Below are 17678 nucleotides of genomic sequence, written 5' to 3'. Positions count from 1 at the left end.
AACCTAATTCTGTCCTCCTGTCTATATCTCAATACCCCCTGAAACCAGAAGGTGAAGCTGGCATTCAACCTGTCATTGCTTTATTTCTACAGCAAGGCCTTCTAGTCCCATGCCATTCTTCTGTCAATACACCTATCTTTCCGATCCCTACACCGGGATGTCCTGAATGTCGTTCACGACCTTCGTGAAGTAAATAAACTCATTGAGGCTCATAATCCTCCAGTTGCTAATCCTGCTACTATCCTCAGCCAAGTTCCTGTTGATGCCAAGCTCTTCACTATCGTTGACCTCCAACATGCATTCTTTTGTCTTCCTTTGCATCCAGATAGCCCAATACATTTTTGCCTCCTTTTAAGGGCCACCAATATATGTGGACTTGCCTACCTCAAGGGTTTATTCAGTCGCCGACACTCTTTTCAGAGACTCTTCATGCCCAGCTTGAATTATTTGAATTTTCTGGAGACGCTACCCTAGTTCAATACATCGATGACCTCCTCGCTAGCCCTGACAAAGTGTCCAATCACACTGACTCCACTACCTTTCTCAACCATCCACATCAATGTGGCTCTCTTGTACCCCCCAGCAAAGTTAAGACTAATCAGAAAGAAGTTAAATTCCTAGGTACTCTCATTTCTGAATTCGATTGGTGCTTGACACCTGAACATATTGATCCTATTCTTTGTATTGCCCCTCCAACCACTCCTAAACATAAGGTAGTTTCTCAACCTCATCAATTATTGCCGACAATGGATTCCTAATTGTGCCCTTCTGACCCAAACATTATCTCCCCTGTCCTCGTCTAATGAGCCTTAATGGTATGAACTCACCCCATAACAACTACAAGTCTTTATGGAGCTTAAAACTGCCCTCTCTTCAGCACTCACGCTAGGCCGACGTTTGTATGTCTGCCACTTTCATCTTTATGTTGCCATCCTTGATACCTGTGCTTCAGCTGTTCTCACCCAGCAGCATGGCTCCTCTTGGCGCCCTATTGCCTATTTTTCTACTCAACTTGACCCCATTGCTCAAGGTATGCCTTCCTGCACCCAGATTCTCTCTGCCATCCATACTATGGTAGTGGCTGCCTCTAATAAAACTTTACATCAAAATGTAGAAGTCTGTACCTCGCATTCTGCAGTATCCTTGCTGATTTCTAAACATACTCAACACCTCGTTAAGGTTCGTCTCAGTCGCTGTGAGGTTTCATTACTTCTGAATCCGTTTCTCTCCTTTAAATGCTGCTCTAACATTAACCCTCTACATTCCGGCAGGAAGAACCGCTTGAACTGCCTGATCCTCCCCATGATTGTGTTCTCATAAATGAACTTGTTACTAAACCATGTCCTGATCTTACGGACAACACAGATGTGATCAACAAAACTGGTCAAGATGCAGGGAAGATACTTGCCCAACTGTTGTCTGATTCATATGGATGGAAGTTTACTTGCTGGCTATGATCGCTGTGTGGATGGATTGTACTGATAGTCCTTGGTCTCATCCTAGGAATATACACTGTCGTCCGCTTATGCATGAAATGGACTGTACATTGTTTTTCACCTAAGCCAAAGAAGAGTCTGCTTAATTGACCCTTGTCTAACCCTCTACCTCTATGCCTGAACTTCCATGCTGAAATCCAGTATCTTTCAGACTCTGCTTCTCTGGACGATGACCTGGCAGAGAAGGCACTTGACTTATTTGAAAATACAAATTGACTGAATGGACTAATTATTGTTATAAGCCAAGTAGTTGTCATGAAATAACAAAAGAAGGGAATAAGAAAGTCTATAGCATAAAACTTGTTTTTAAACATTTAAACTAAAATATAATGTTGAATTATAGAGCACATTTGCTGCACACTAGAAAATAGACAGGCAGGGAGGCTTGGTAAAAGGGGAGAACTCAAGGTATGCAGAAGATAACCAAATGATAACAGGATACCCTAAGGCAATTAAGTACATTTGCCTTAACAGTGAATCTGTGTAAATAGGACACAGAGTGATAACATTCATGGCTGTTCCCTTGTGAAATTAATGACAGCGTTTGATTCTGACCCCGAAATGAAACTTGGTACTGTCAAAAACCTTGTAATTGACAGTCAGGTCCTGTTAATTATAATAGATTCCTATTACCCTTTGCAAGCTCGGCAAACAGAGGGAAAAACACCTTTGCTGTTAAAAGTCCCTGACTTGAGAGTTCAAAAGGACAAGAGAGAGAAACTATTGTAGCGCTGGGGCTCCCGAAGCCATTAAAAAATTACCTGCTTTGGATTGAACGTAATTGTATTTTTGAGACTTTATGATGGTATTGAGTAGCCATTACCGGTTATTAAATATAAACTCTGTAAAAGGTAACATTGACGAAGCTTTAACTTACTTGCTGTTCTTGCAGACCACTCTACAGACCTTTCAGACTACCCCACTGTCAATTCCAACTAATCAGATCTTATGTCTTATTTGAATCACAACCCTGAAAAGAGAACATGTTTAATTCGAAGACTAATGAATCAGTTTAAATGCAACCTTTTGGTAACATCTCAGCTTCAGGTACAGTATGATTCAGTGCCTAAAAAGCAGGAGTTTACTCCTAGCTTAGAAATTATTCTCAGCCTAACATTGAAGAGATTCAGGCACAATGTGTCAGGAAGCCATTTTATGGTCAAAAGTTTGCCCTCCTGCTAAGAAGCCGTTTTGGAAAATAAGTGTATCTGACTTGTGACCTGTGCAAGGTTAGGAACTCTCCAATTAGCTCAGACTGGTACCTCTTTATGATGGGAGTTTATCTCGCTAGAAGGCACCTAACTCGGCTGGATATGTTTTTCTCACCTGATGAATGGCTTAGGGCCTGTAGGAGTGATTAGTCAAGCGTACAGGGACCTGTCAATTAACTTTTCTTCCTTACGAATTAAGAACATGCAATGTTTTTGTAAACCTTTGTGTAAAGGAAACCACTTTGTAGCAGTATATCAGAGTAACCTGCCAGGGCACTTGAAGTGAAGATGACCTGGGGGGTGCAGTGAGAGAGGGACTCACTGAAATCTTTGTAGAGGGAGGAAGAGAGCTTCTTCAAGGAAGGCATCCTTGTAAGAGGATTTGCAGTAGGTTGAAGTCTTTGAGGAGAAAGTGAGGACTGCAGATGTTGGAGATCAGAGCTGAAAATGTGTTGCTGGAAAAGCGCAGCAGGTCAGGCAGCATCCAGGGAACAGGAGAATCGACGTTTCGGGCATAAGGTCGCCTCTCAGCCTCCGACGCTCCAGGGAAAACAGCACCAACCTATTCAGCTTCTCCCAATAGCTCAATGTCCTTCTAAATCTTTTCTGAACCCTTTCAAGTTTCACAACAAATTTCTGACAGGAAGGAGACCAGAACTGCACACAATATTCCAAAAGTGGTCTAACCAATGCCCTGTACAGCTGCAACATCATCTCCCAACTTCAATACTTGATACTCTGACCAATAAAGGAAAGCATTCCAAACGCCACCTTCGTTATCCTATCTGCCTGTGACTCCACTTTCAAGGAGCTATGAACCTGCACGCCAAGGTCTCTTTGTTCAGCAACAGTCCCTTGGATCTTACCATTAAGTGTATATGCTTTTCCAAAATGCAGTGCCGCATATGTATCTAAATTAAACTCCACCCTGTTATCCTCTGAGCTAAGCATCTGCACTGTCCACTACACCTCTAATTTTGGTGTCATCTGCAAACTTAGTAACTATACCTCGTATATTGACATCCACAGCATTTATATAAATGATGAAAAGTAGTGGACCCAGCACCCATCCTTGTGGTATACTACTGGTCACAGGCCTCCAGTCTGAAAAGCAACTCTCCACCACCACCCTCTGTCTTCCTACGTGTGAGCTGGTTCTGTATCCAAATGGCTAGTTCTCCCTGTATTCCATGATATCTAACCTTGTGAATCTGTCTCCCTTGGGGAATCTTGTCAAACGCCTTACTAAAGTCTATCAAGAACCCTGGCATGTAGGCCGTCAGGCCCAGGGGACTTGTCTGCCCTCAATCCTAATAGTTTGCTGTGTACCTTTTCCCTCTCAACGTTGATTGTTTAAGTTCTATCCTTTCTATCACCTCTGACTTGCCCGTTCCAATAGGAATGGTACTATTGTCCTCCAGCTTGAAAACTGAGGAAAAGGATTGACTTAGCATCTCTGCCATTTCAGTGTTCCTCCTATTAACTCACTGGTTTCATTTTCCAAGGGACCATAGCGACTCTGTTCCCTTTAGCATGCCAACAGAAGCTTTTGCTATTCTTTTTGATATTTTGCGCAAGGTTTCTTTGGTAATTTATCTTTATTCATTTTTTTTAGTATCCCTTCGTTTTATGTTTGCAAGTTTTCCAATGTTTCAGCCTTCGAGGTCTGGAATAACATTTCGGAAAAGACTGAAAATGTTTAAAACAACGTTAAAACTTAAAGACAAACCCACCTTTCAGGTGGCTGGCGAGGGGAGCAGGGAACACATTGGCCCCGCCCCCATTGTCTCCGATTGGTTGGATGCCTCGTCGAACCGCGCCCACTACACGCGGGGTGACGTCACGGTCTGGCCACCCAGCCCCTTGTGAGTTGGCGCATGTGCAGTGTAGGTCATGTAGCGAGACAAAGGCAGTGTTACTGAGTGTGGGAGAGGAATGGCGCCGGTGGCTTAAGGAACAAGAACAGGACCCGCTGGGAAAACTGAGCAGCCCTGGCTGCATGTGTCAAGAGAATCCGAGGGAACGTTACGGGTCCAGTGATCCTCCTTCAGAACAGAAACAGGTTTCGGAAACATCCCGGAGAGGTCGCCAGGCCTGAGCGCCCGGGGAGAGGGGACAGTGAGTACCTACCTCGACACTGTCCTATCCCCCCGAGTCCAGGAACTCCCCACATACGTTCGAGACACCACCCACGCCCTCCACCTCCTCCAAGACTTCCGTTTCCCCAGCCCCCAACGCCTCATCTTCACCATGGATACCCAATCCCTCTACACCTCCATCCGCCATGACCAGGGCCTCCAAGCCCTCAGTTTCTGCCTCTCCCGACGTCCCCAACTCTCTCATTCATCTGGCTGAACTGGTCCTCACCCTTAACAATTTCTCCTTCGAATCCTCCCACTTCCTCCAGACCAAAGGGACAGCCATGGGCACCCGTATGGGCCCCAGCTATGCCTGTCTCTTTGTTGGCTACGTAGAACAGTCCATCTTCCGTAATTAAACCGGCACCACTCCCCACCTCTTTCTCTGCTACATTCATGACTGCATTGGTGCCATCTCGTGCACCCGCGAGGAGGTTGAGCAAACTTCACTGACACATTCCATCCTGACCTTAAATTTACCTCGACCATCTGACACCTCCCTCCCCTTACTGGATCTCTACATCTCCATTAATAACGACCGACTTGACACCGGCGTTTTATAAACCCACCGACTCCCACAGCTACCTGGATTACATCTCTTCCCACCCTACCTCCTACAAAAATGCCATCCCGTATTTCCTATTCCTTTACCTCCGCCGTATCTGCTCCCAGGAGGACCAGTTCTACCACAGAACACACCAGATGGCCTCCTCCTTTAAGATACTGCAATTTCCCTTCCCACATGGTTAAAGATGCCCTCCAAAGCATCTTGTCCACATCCCGCACCTCCGCCCTCAGACCCCACCCCTCAAACCGTAACAAGGATAGAACGCCCCTGGTGCTCACCTTCCACCCTACCAACCTTCGCTTAAACCAAATCATCCGCCGACATTTCCGCCACCTCCAAACAGACCCCACCACCAGGGATATATTTCCCTCCCCATCCCTTTCCACCTTCCGCAAAGACCGTTCCCTCTGTGACTACCTGGTCAGGTCCATGCCCCCCTACAACCCACCCTCCCATCCTGGCACCTTCTCCTGCCACCACAGGAATTGCAAAGCCTGCGTCCACACCTCCTCCCTCACCCACCTCCCTCCTAAAGGAGCCTTCCACATCCGTCAAAGTTTTGCCTGCACATCCACCAATATCATTTATTGTATCCGTTGCTCCAGATGTGGAGACTGGACGCCTCCTAGCAGAGCCATTAGGGAACACCTCTGGGACACCCGCACCAATCAACCACACCGCCCTGTGGCCCAACATTTCAACTCCCACTCACACTCTGCCGAGGACATGGAGGTCCTGGGCCTCCTTCACCACTGCTCCTTCACCACCAGATGCCTGGAGGAAGAACACCTCATCTTCAGCCTTGGAACACTTCAACCCCAGGGCATCAATGTGGACTTCAACAATTTCCTCATTTCCCCTTCCTCCACCTCACCCCACTTCCAAACTTCCAGCTTAGCACTGTCCCCATGACTTGTCCTACCTGCCTTTCTTCTTTTCCACCTATCCACTCCACCACCCCCTCCCCCATACCTATCACCTTCTTCCCACCCCCACTCACCTATTGTACTCTGTTACTTTCTCCCCACCCCCACCCTACTCTCATTTATCTCTCCACCCTTCAGGATCTCTGCCTGTATTCCTGATGAAGGGCTTTTGCCCGAAATGTCGATTTTACTGCTCCTCGGATGCAGCCTGAACTGCTGTGTTTTTCCAGCACCATTCTAATCTAGACTCTGATTTCCAGCATCTGCAGTCATTATTTTTACCGAGAGGAGACAGTGAGACAGGGGAGGATTGGGAACTGCGGGAGGAGGGAGACTGGGGATTTATAAAGTCCTAGGGGAGGCCTGAGGCTGCGAATAAAAGCTCCACAGGCCCAGTGTTTACTTTGCTTGGGGAAGGACCTCTGGGGGCAACTGGTCGCCATATTTGTGAGGGTAAGACGCATGTTGTCTTGGGGCAGGGAGCGCGAGCATTCATGTTGGTGTGGGCACCATCAACTGTCATTTCTGGGAGAGAATTCCAACTTTGTGGCAGCCTTTGTGTCAACTAGGATTTTCTCATTCTGGATGTAAGTTTGCTCGCTGAGCTGGAACATCATTTTCAGATGTTTCATCACCATACTTGGTAACAACATCAGTGAGTCGAGTTAAGCACTGGTTTCTATTTATGTCTTTTGGTTTTAGGATGGGTGATATCATTTCCGTTATTTTTCTCAGAGCATGGTAGATGGGGTCCAAATCAATAGATTTCCAGTTGGAATGACATGTTCCAAGGAATTCTTGTGTGTGTTTCTGGTTGGCTTATTGGATGGTGGCTTGTCATAGGATGGATGTATGGTCCCAGTCAACATGGTGTCCTCCTTTGTCTGTATGTAAAGATACTAGTGATAGTGGAGCATGTGTTTTTGTGGCTAGTTGATGTTCATATATCCTGGTGGCTAGTTTTATTCCTGTTTGTCAGATGTAGTGTTTGTTACAGTCATAGAATCCCTATGTGTGGGAATATGCCCTTCGGCCCAACAGCTCCATACCGACCCTGTAGAGAGTATGCCAGCCAAGCCCATTCCTGTACAATTACCCCTGACTTATGTACCACTATGGGTAATTTTAGCATGTCCAATTCACTTCGCCTGCATATCTTTGGATTGTGGGAGGAAACCGGAGCATCCGGAGGAAACCAACACAGACACTGGGAGATTGTGCACATTCCACACAGACAGTCGCCCCAGGATGGGATTGAACCTGGGTCCCTGGTGCTGTGAGGCAGCAGTGCTAACCACTTGTATTTCAACAGTCTTTCAACTTTAAACACATTCATCACAGTCTTCCCAGAGGATTAGACTGTTCTATCTCATTAGAGATGGCTGGTGGTGGTTTATCTTGAGGGTCACCACACCTCAGCTAAGGGGAAAGGCCGAGAAGGAGATCCTCACATTTCTCCAGCTTGGGTGATACATAATGTGAAGCACCTTGGTATACCTTTGTTGAAATGTTATCATCAGTATTAGCTGCTGCTGTTGCTGTCATTTATTGGCAAGACTCATGTCAAGTGAAACAATTTCAGGAAGAAATTGGCAGCTGGCAGAGCTCCCCCACCCAATGCCAAAAAAGTGAATGCTTTTATTGTGAAAGAAAATTGGCAAAGAAAAGAAAATTAAAGTGTCATGTACCTTTAGAAAGAGTGGAAGGGTTGATTTTTCAAAATAAATAAAAACAACATTTATGAATTGGAGCAACAAACTAAATTAACAACTCAGGTTTCTTTTCACATAACTGCACTACCGCAAATGTCTGTATTATGGGAAAATGTTATGTACTAAAATCTGTTCTTATTTTGTAAAGAGTCAGGTCAATAGGTTTAATTTTGTCAACAGTGATCAATAAGATCTTGATTGATACAGCATCTATGTGAGATACATGGTAGTTAATATTTGATCGAGTAAGTCTCCAGTGACCACCACAAGAACAAAGTTTTTCCCTGTCTGAACTGTCAAAGATGTGCTTTCTTCACAAATTTTAACTTCTTGATGTGTTTGTACGTCTTGCAATATTTGATTTTAAAATATGTAATTTACAGTGAAAATGAATTGTTTGTGCTTTTTAATGTTGATTTTAAGGTATGCTGATAAGAAACGATGTATGCATTTAGGCTGTGTAAAAATAGAATGCTTTTCATACTCAAAGTTGCTGTGCAAACAAAACACAATTTGGGAGGTGATGGTTGTTCCCTATCTCAAAGCCAATATAAATAATACCTGTGGTGTCAACACATGCAACCACTGCCTTTCACTCTTTTTTTTTGAAAATCATTGGGAATTTAACACATCACACTACTGCAGCAGAATCTGAGCACGTTACATCGGGCTTCCAATCAGGATGCTGTCACAAACCTCAACCTAATTTGGGATGTTGGGGAAAGTGAAAAATAAATGAATCACTAGTATATACCCTGTGGTTAAAGAGCGCTACAACAGTATTGTACGGACATGTCAGCTGTCTTGGTGAGACCTAACTTTACTCTGCGACACCTTGATTGGTTGTCGCTGACTGCATGTAAAACGAAACATTATGGAGGAAAGACATTTTTGCGACTGAAAATGCTTTATTTGGCCTTCAGCAGTCACACCTACAGTTTTACCATATATTTTGCTGCTTATTTTGATTTAACTTGATGATATGTAACCTCAGTTGCTAAACAACCCTCAGTGGAGCCTCAAGCGTTATTTGAGATCCAACACAAAAGCCAATTTCTTCCAAATACAAAATGTTGCTGACTACAAAGAAAAATCACACAAAAGCATTTATCAACACCCAGATCGATTTACCGCAAGAAATAGCAGTATTGGCCATTCTGCTCCACCATTCAGTGAGATCATGTCTGATCTGATAACCCTCAATTCCATTTTCCTGCCTTTTCCCCAAAACCCTTGATTCCCCACTGATCTTCCTTTGACACCTTCAATTTTTCAGAAGTTTAACTTATCTAGAACTTTGAAGACTGAGACACTTGGACACACAGTACCAACATCAATCCTTGTTAATTGTCCTTGCTTCTGTGCCACAGAAAATTGTTTTCTGGATCCTTGTTTGAGTCTACAAACTGCTCAATAAGCTCAAACAACCCTCTTCTGTTCTTCTCATGAGCCAATATCTCTGATAGCTCCATTTCAATGAAACTGAAAAAGCTTCCTATCACTTTTGGTTGCAGCCAATAGGGCCAATATTAAAGATGATTCTCATTTTCCTAAATACTTGAAATAGATTCAATTAATTTTAAACAAACAAGTTCTGACACATGTTCAGGTTCGTTTGAGAAGTTTAGCAGAATTGTTTTTCTCAGATGGGACAGTGAAACTTCTTTAGATTGTTTCCACTATTGGAGGTCTACCTCCAGTTCTTTTTCTTAGCACATTATAATGATCTTCTGAACTAGTTTTATTTCATTATATCCATCCCTTCAAACAAACCAATTCTTCCATAAGTAAATTCATCCATCTCCAGCACATTCTAGGTGATATTGTTCCTTAAATTCCATTAAAATGTCCTATCTCTTTCCTTAAATCTATGCCCCCTAATTGCTGAAGCCGTCCACCAAGGGGAAAAGTTTCTTCCTATCTAGACCCTAAGTGTCTTATCTGTACAAACAGGTCCTCACCCATCCTTCTCTGCTCTAAGGAAAATACCCTCAGCCGATCTAATCACTCTCATAGCTGAAACCCACCAACATGCACCACCCTGGGTTAGTATTCCTTTCTGCACCCTTTCTAGTGCCATCACATCCTTCTAATAATGTGACAACCAGATCCAGTACTCCAGCTGTGGCCCAACGAATGTCTTGTACAGTTCCATCATGATCTCCTGGCTCTCATGTTCAATGCCTTAACTATTGAGGGCAAGTATTTCATCTGCCGCCTTAACCATTTCATCCACATGTCCTGTTGCCTTCAAGAATCTATGAACACATATACCTTTCTCTGATCTTCAGTACATTCTAAGTTCTTGTGATTCATCATGTACTCCCTTGCCTGTTGATCCTCCTGAAATGTACCATCTCAATCTTTTCAGGATTGAACTCCATCTGTTATTGTTCTGCCCATCTGACCAACCCATCTTTATTGCCCTGTAGTGTAAAACTTTCCTCCTTGCCATATATTAGTGTGGGTTCTGAATTTCTTTTGGGCCTGATTTATTTAGGTTGCTATGTGTTTATTTTGTGGGATATTTTAAGAAGATTGGGAGGACACTTGGATCCAGTATCTGTTTATACCCAAAGAAGAAACTCAAACCAGAAATTTTTTTTATCCAATGTTTTCCCTGGTAACATTTTCACAATGACTTCAATTCCTCCAACACCCTTAGCTTAACTTAAACTATGTTCAAATCGAGACATTACTGAATGGAGATCATAACTTCTTGTACTATTAAATCTGTCTCCAGCAATGCTGCAAATTAGGTAACCTTGCATTATTATTTTATAACTGTGCTCAAAACCTTTTCTAAAAAGTGACCGGATGAAGATTGAAGTTGACTGAACTGCTTTATTCATTTTAAAATATTGCCAAAAAAAGTAAATGTTCAACATATGCAATATTTTTCTTTCTCTAAAATAGGTAATGAGGTGAAAGGGAATAATGGACAAAGCAATGAAAACAATGCAGACTCTAATTCAGCAAGTATGTTCTTTTCAATAAGTTTAATTCAATATTTACATTAATTACAGTTGTGTGAGTGACACAAATAACAATACTTTAAGGCTGTTACTTAAGTTTAGAAATTCAATCACACTCTGTGTAGATGGCTTAAAATCATTATATCAAAAGCTTAAAGCGCTTGCATAAAACACAACCTCAGTTATGTTCATTATTTCCCAAAATGGGTTATCAAGTAAAAGGGAAGTATTATTGGAGATTTGATGACAGCGGGCAAAATGGCAACTCTAATTTCGCAAGTATGCAAGGTTTAAGCTTAAAATGCATGACAGGTTTATTTATCCAAGAAATAAGCACCTTTACTCTCTCTAATATTAGCTCCAATTATCAATATTTGATATGAAATTAGAAGATCTAGCTTGAGAAATCTACAACGTATTGCCACATGCTTGCCATAAATACGACAGGAACACAGTAAAAGTAGTGAAAATTAAGTCAGATCTTTGTGGTTACAGATCCATAAGATACAGAAGCAGAATCAGTCCATTCGACTTGTTGAGTCTGCTCCACCATTCGATCATGGCCAATGTTTCTCAACTCCATTCTCCTGCCTCCCCCCTGTAACCCTTGATTTCCTTACTAATCAAGAGCCTATCTGTATCTGTTTTAAAAGCACTCAGTTACTTTCCTCATTTCAGTGGCAATGAGTTCCACAGAGTCAGCTCTTTCTGACTGAAAAAAATCTTCCTTATCTCATCCCAGCATTTCTTGCCACCGAGAACTATGGGGGCAGAATCCATGTCTATACTTCCTTGCATGGTAATTTGTAAATAACATTTGTTTTTTCAGGTTCATTAGCTGCTGCTTAAGTGTGTTGGTAGATTTGTGGGCTACCATGATGCGGAGAGGTTTGAGTTGTCTGGACATCATTTCACAGATGTCTTTGATGTAAGGTAATGTGGCTAGGGTTTCTGCGCATGTGTCTGCTTGTTTGAGTTTGTTGTTGAGAAATCAGCGGACAGGGTTTATTGGGTACCGTTCTTCTTGAATATGCTGTATAAGTATTTATCTTCTGCTCTTCGTAGTTCCTGGGTGGTGCAGTGTGTAGTGGCTCGTTGAAATAGTGTTCTGATGCAGATTCGTTTGGGATGATTTGCTTTTGCATTAGGTACTTGAGTCTGTGTATGTTGTTTTCCTGCAGACGTTAGTCTGAAGTTCCCTATTGACTGTTCGCTCTACTGACATCTAGGAATGGCACTTTGTTGTTCTCTTTTGTGAATTTTATGCCAGTAAGGATATTGTTGATGGTGTTGTAGGTTTCTTCTAATTTGTTTCATTTTCTGATGACAAAGGTGTCATCACTGTGGCGGACCCAAAATTTGGGTTGGAGCATTGGGAGGGCTGTTTGTTCGAGTCTCTGCATTATTGCTTCTGCTAGAAACCTTGATATTGGTGGTCTCATGGGTGTTCTGTTGATTTGTTTGTATGTCTTGTTATTGAATGTGAAGTGGGTAATAAGATACGGGTCCACAAGCTTGACAATGTTATCTTTGCTGATGAAGTTGGTGCTGTTTGGTGTTTGTGTCTTTGGTGGTTCTTGTAGTGTAGTCAGTGTTTCTTTGGCCACGTTGATGTTAATGGATGTGAACGGGGCTGTTATGTCAAAGGATAGCATAATTTCATCCTCTTCTATCTTGGTGTCTTTGGTGTTCAGGAATTCTTGGGTAGAGTGAATGGAGTGGCATGGATCTTCGACTTGGTGTTTTAGTCTTCACTGGAGGTCTTTGACCAGTCTGTATATTGGTGGTGTTCCGGGTAGTGAGACTGTGGGCCTGAGGCGGGCGGGGGGCTCCTAGTTTGAAGAGGAGGAGAACAACAACAAAGTGCCATTTCCTAGATGTCACAGTAGAGCGAACAGTCAATGGGGAACTTCACACTAGCGTCTACAAGAAACAATACACACGGACCAAATACCTAACTACAGAAGCAATCATCCCAACGCCCACAAACGAAGCTGCATCAGGAGATTATTTCAACGAGCCACCACACATTGCAGCACAGAGGAACTGCGAAGAGCAGAAGAGAAATACGTATACGTACTCAAGAACGGATACCCAATAAACCCAGTCCGCCGATTTCTCATTGATGCTTCCAAGCTAACCCTCAAATTTGGTTTGTCCCTGCATTCTTTCCTGGCTGTCTTTTGTGGGTTTTGAAAACTTTCCCAATCCTCTGACTGAGGATAAGAGTTGGGAAGTTGTGTTGTGGCTGTACAGGACATTGGGTAGACCACTTTTGGAATATTGTGTGCAATTCTGGTCTCGCTCCTATCAGAATGATGTTGTGAAACTTGAAAGGGTTCAGAACGCATTTAAAAGGATGTTGCCAGGGTTTGAGCTGAATGGGCTGGGCTGTTTTTCCTCGTGCATCAGAGGCTGAGGGGTGACTGAGAGTCAATAATAAAATCATGAGAGGCATGGATAGGGTAAATAGACAAGGACATTTCCCTGGGTAAGAGAGTCCAGAACGAGAGGGTAAAAGGTTTAGGGTGGAGGAGGGCAAGATTTAAAAGGGTCCTAAGGAGTAACCTTTTCATGCAGAGGGTGGTGTGTGTAAGAAATGAGCTGCCAGAGGAAGTGGTGGATGTTGATACAGCTATGACATTTAAAAGGCATCTGGATAGGTATATGAATAGGAAAGATTTAGAGGGATATGGACCAAGTGCTGGTAAATGGGACTAGATTAGGCTAGGATATCTGGTTGGCCCGAAGGGGCTGTTTCTGTGCTGTAGATCTGACTCTGGCTTGCCACTAACATTTGCCATGTCTGTATGTTTAGTTTCTCTCGGGTTGTCTGTGTCAATGCCTTAATGTCACATTCCACCCACCACATTCCACCACCACCACAGGGACGATAACCAATTCATGTCTTTTTTTTTATCAAGAAGCTGTATTGCAGGTGCAACCTGAATTTACACTTGTTTTGCTTCCCAAAATCAGACTTGCTCACTCTCAGCAATATCCCAATATCCTGAAAGATATTAATTTTCACGTGGTGTTATCCAAAATTCGAAGGTGTCAGTCCTGACGTTTTTGCTTTTTCTGTCCCTCTAAGATCCTGAATCAGCAACTTCAGGAGAATTAATTTGAGGGAGTGAGAATGGAGGAAGAGAGAGAGAGTGGGATGCTTTCAATTTTGTGGAACAGCAAAAGAAAAAAAATGTTCTGCAGAAAGTGGAGTAGCTTGTTCTGAATTTCTACCCTGGACTGACCGTGATGACTTTTGTAATCTCTTTTTCCAGAGTATTTGAAGATCTGAAGACTGAAGTTTAAAAATCAACAGATGAAGGGCCTATGCCTGAATCGTCGATTCTCCTGCTGTTTGGATACTGCCTGACCTGCTGTGCTGTTCCAGCACCGCACTTTTCAACTCCTCTCCAGCGTCTACAGTCCCCACTTTCACATCAATGTCTGACAGTCACTCAGTCCATCGGGACCTCAACGATTTTGAACTATGATTCTGTGAGAAGGAGCAAAACATTTTGGTTCCTGTTTCAGACCATTTTCAGCATTAGTGGGACTGGATGAGAGTCTCTACTGTTACAGCGCACTGTGTGTAAAGCCTGAAACAGTTATACAGCCGGAAAAAGGAATTTACTGTGGGCAGGGCTGTAGCTGCGGCCATGGTGAAACCAGAGGAATCCCACACCGTGGAGAAACCATGGAAGTGTTGCGACTGCGGGAGAGGCTTCCATGCACCATCTGTCCTGGAGATTCATCGGCGAAGTCACACTGGGGCAAGGCCGTTCTCCTGCCCCGAGTGCGGGAAAGGCTTTACTTGCTTCTCCCGCCTGCTGGACCACCGCCGAGTCCACACTGGGGAGAAGCCATTCTCCTGCCCTGAGTGTGGGAAGGGCTTCACCTACTCCTCCCACCTGCTGGCCCACCAGCACGTCCACGCTGGGGAGAGGCCCTTCCCCTGCTCTGAGTGTGGGAAGGCCTTCAGCAAATCCTCGGACCTGCTGAAGCACCAACGGGTCCACAGAGGGGAGAGGCCATTCAGCTGCCCTGAGTGCGGGAAGGCCTTCAGTGATTCCTCTACCCTGCTGAGGCACCAGTGGGTCCACACAGGGAAAAGACCGTACTCGTGCCCTGAGTGCAGGAAGGGCTTCACCCGTTCTTCTGCTCTGCTGACCCATCTGCGGGTCCACACGGGTGAGAAGCCCTTCAGCTGCCCCGAGTGTGGGATGGCCTTCAGCAGGTCTTCCCACCTGCTGAGGCACCAGCGGGTCCACACTGGGGAGAGGCCCTTCTCCAGCCTCCAGTGCGGAAAGTGCTTTACCCAGCCCTCCAACCTGCTGACCCACCAGCGGATCCAGACCTGCGAGAGACCGTTCTCCTGCCCCGAGTGCGGGAAGGGTTTTGCTGTTTCCTCTCACCTCGTGGCCCACCGGCGGGTCCACACAGGGGAGAGGCCATTCAGTTGTCCCGAGTGCGGGAAGGCCTTCAGCAATTCCTCTGCCCTGCTTCGGCACCAGCGCGTCCACACTGGAGAGAAGCCGTTCTCCTGCCCCGAGTGCGGGAAGGGCTTCACCCGCTCCTCCACACTGCTGACCCACCGGCGGGTCCACACGGGGGAGAGGCCATTCAGCTGTCCCGAGTGCAGGAAGGCCTTCAGTGATTCCTCTGCCCTGCTGAAGCACCAGCGAGTCCACACCGGGGAGAGGCCCTTCAGCTGCCCTGAGTGCGGGAAGAGGTTTACATTTTCCCGCAACTTGCGGAAGCACCAGCGCTCACAACAATCAGATTCCACTGCTGACATTGCCATGAGTCCCCCCCAGGACTGATTCTCCTGACAGTGGGTGCAGTGGGAGAGTTGGTGCACTGTATTTGTTTTCCATTGGACTGCAACCCCACGGTGGCTCAGGGGTGGCATGGTGGCTCAGTGATTAGCACTGCTGCCTCATGGCACCAGGAACCAAGGATCAATTCCACCCTTGGGGCGACTGTCTGTGTGGAGTTTGTGGAGGGTAGGAGAATGGATGAGATAAGAAACCGCTGCCTTTCTTGAGACAAGTCTCCCGGAGAGAAGTTGCTGACTGACTGTCTGATCTGTTGATCCTCACAGTGTCCCATTGCCCTCAGTTAATTGGAGGAGGTCCACACGGATGTACCGAAGCCCCTCTTTAGACAGTGGAAGGAAACCTGTGCAGACAGGGAAAACATGCAAACTCCACACAGTTACCTGAGGCTGGAATTGAACCTGGGTCCCTTATGCTGTGAGGTAGCAATGCTAAGCAGTGTGCCACCCCAATATGTTATAAAACTGGAATAAACCTACTAAGTTGGAAATGTGTCCATACCAAGAACTTACTGTAAATGTTTGGAAGCAAACGTCCACCGGAATTGTCTTTGGGATGGATCCAAAACTAACTTCGTTAATGATTGAAATTACTTTGACCTCTGGAACTGTCTGCCAGAGAGTGTGTTGGAGTCAGATTCAATTATGGATCATTAAACTGAAAAGGAAAGCAATTGAGGTGTTCAGTGAAGAATAGTACAAGGTACTGTCGTGGGCGGCACGGTGGCACAGTGGTTAGCACGGTGGGCGGCACGGTGGCACAGTGGAGATCCGGGTTCAATTCCCGCCTCAGGCGACTGACTGTGTGGAGTTTGCACGTTCTCCCCGTGTCTGCATGGGTTTCCTCCGGGTGCTCCGGTTTCCTCCCACAGTCCAAAGATGTGCAGGTCAGGTGAATTGGCCATACTAAATTGTCCGTAGTGTTAGGTAAGGGGTAGATGTAGGGATATGGGTGGGTTGCGCTTCGGCGGGGCGGTGTGGACTTGTTGGGCCGAAGGGCCTGTTTCCACACTGTAATCTAATCTAATCTAATATGAGTTTCCTGATTGGGGCTGTTCACTTGCTCCTGTTACCATTTCAGGTTGCTAACTTTTCGTTAGCATCCTGCACATGTTGGGATTTTTTCTCCTTTCTATATCTCCTTGAGTGACTCAGTGACAAATCTAGTTTATGAATTGTTCCTATGATATCTCATGAGAGGGTTTATGATATTCACAGTGTGTCCAAGTGACGAAAAACAAACTGTTCATCTTAAATATTTGATTTTAAACAATGGAAATAAAATTAATGTTTGGAAAACACAACTTGCTGTGTAGTCAGATAATCAGAAATAGGAATGGGAGTAAGTAATTGACCGTTGAGATGCTCTGTCTTTCATTTATCTAAATTCTCTTTCCTGCACTTGTTTTTTCATGACTTCATCTGCTGAAGTGACTACACTCCAAAAGCTTGTGATTTCAACATCAGAGCATAAGAACTAGGAGCAAGAGTCAGCCTTCCGGCCCTTCGAGTCTGCTCCACCACTCAATAAGATCATGACTAATCTTTTCGTGGACTATGCTGCACTTATCTGCGTTTTCACCATATCCTTAATTCTTTTATTTTTCAAAAACGTATCTACTAATTCTAGTGATTGCTGAAGTAATGAAGTAATGTCAAATACTTCCCTGGGCAAGGAATTCCATAGATTAACAACCCTCTGGGTGAAGAAGTTTCTTCTCAGTTCAGTTTTAAACCTGCTTCCTCTAATCTTGAGGCCATGCGCTTTTATCCTAGTCTCACCTACCAATGCAACATCCTACTTTTATTTCT

General features: G+C 44.6%; 1 protein-coding gene across 1 annotated transcript in view; it reads left to right on the top strand.

Moving 5' to 3' along the window:
* The window catches only part of LOC148144387 (uncharacterized), a 48822-nt gene extending 31657 nt beyond the window's left edge, over positions 1-17165 (top strand). The window contains exon 3 of the mRNA XM_087975322.1: positions 14628-17165. Coding sequence (XP_087831448.1) covers positions 14628-15852 — 1225 coding nt within the window. The 3' untranslated portion in view covers positions 15853-17165. The remainder of the gene's footprint in view (positions 1-14627) is intronic.
* Positions 17166-17678: the final 513 nt, after the last annotated feature.

Source organism: Chiloscyllium plagiosum, unplaced genomic scaffold (assembly GCF_037043375.1).
Source record: "Chiloscyllium plagiosum isolate Xiang-an unplaced genomic scaffold, Cpla_swu_hap1 HiC_scaffold_27, whole genome shotgun sequence".
Lineage (NCBI taxonomy): Eukaryota > Metazoa > Chordata > Chondrichthyes > Orectolobiformes > Hemiscylliidae > Chiloscyllium > Chiloscyllium plagiosum.
The sequence above is the reverse complement of the archived record's forward strand: the minus strand, read 5'-3'. Positions and strand labels throughout refer to the sequence as shown.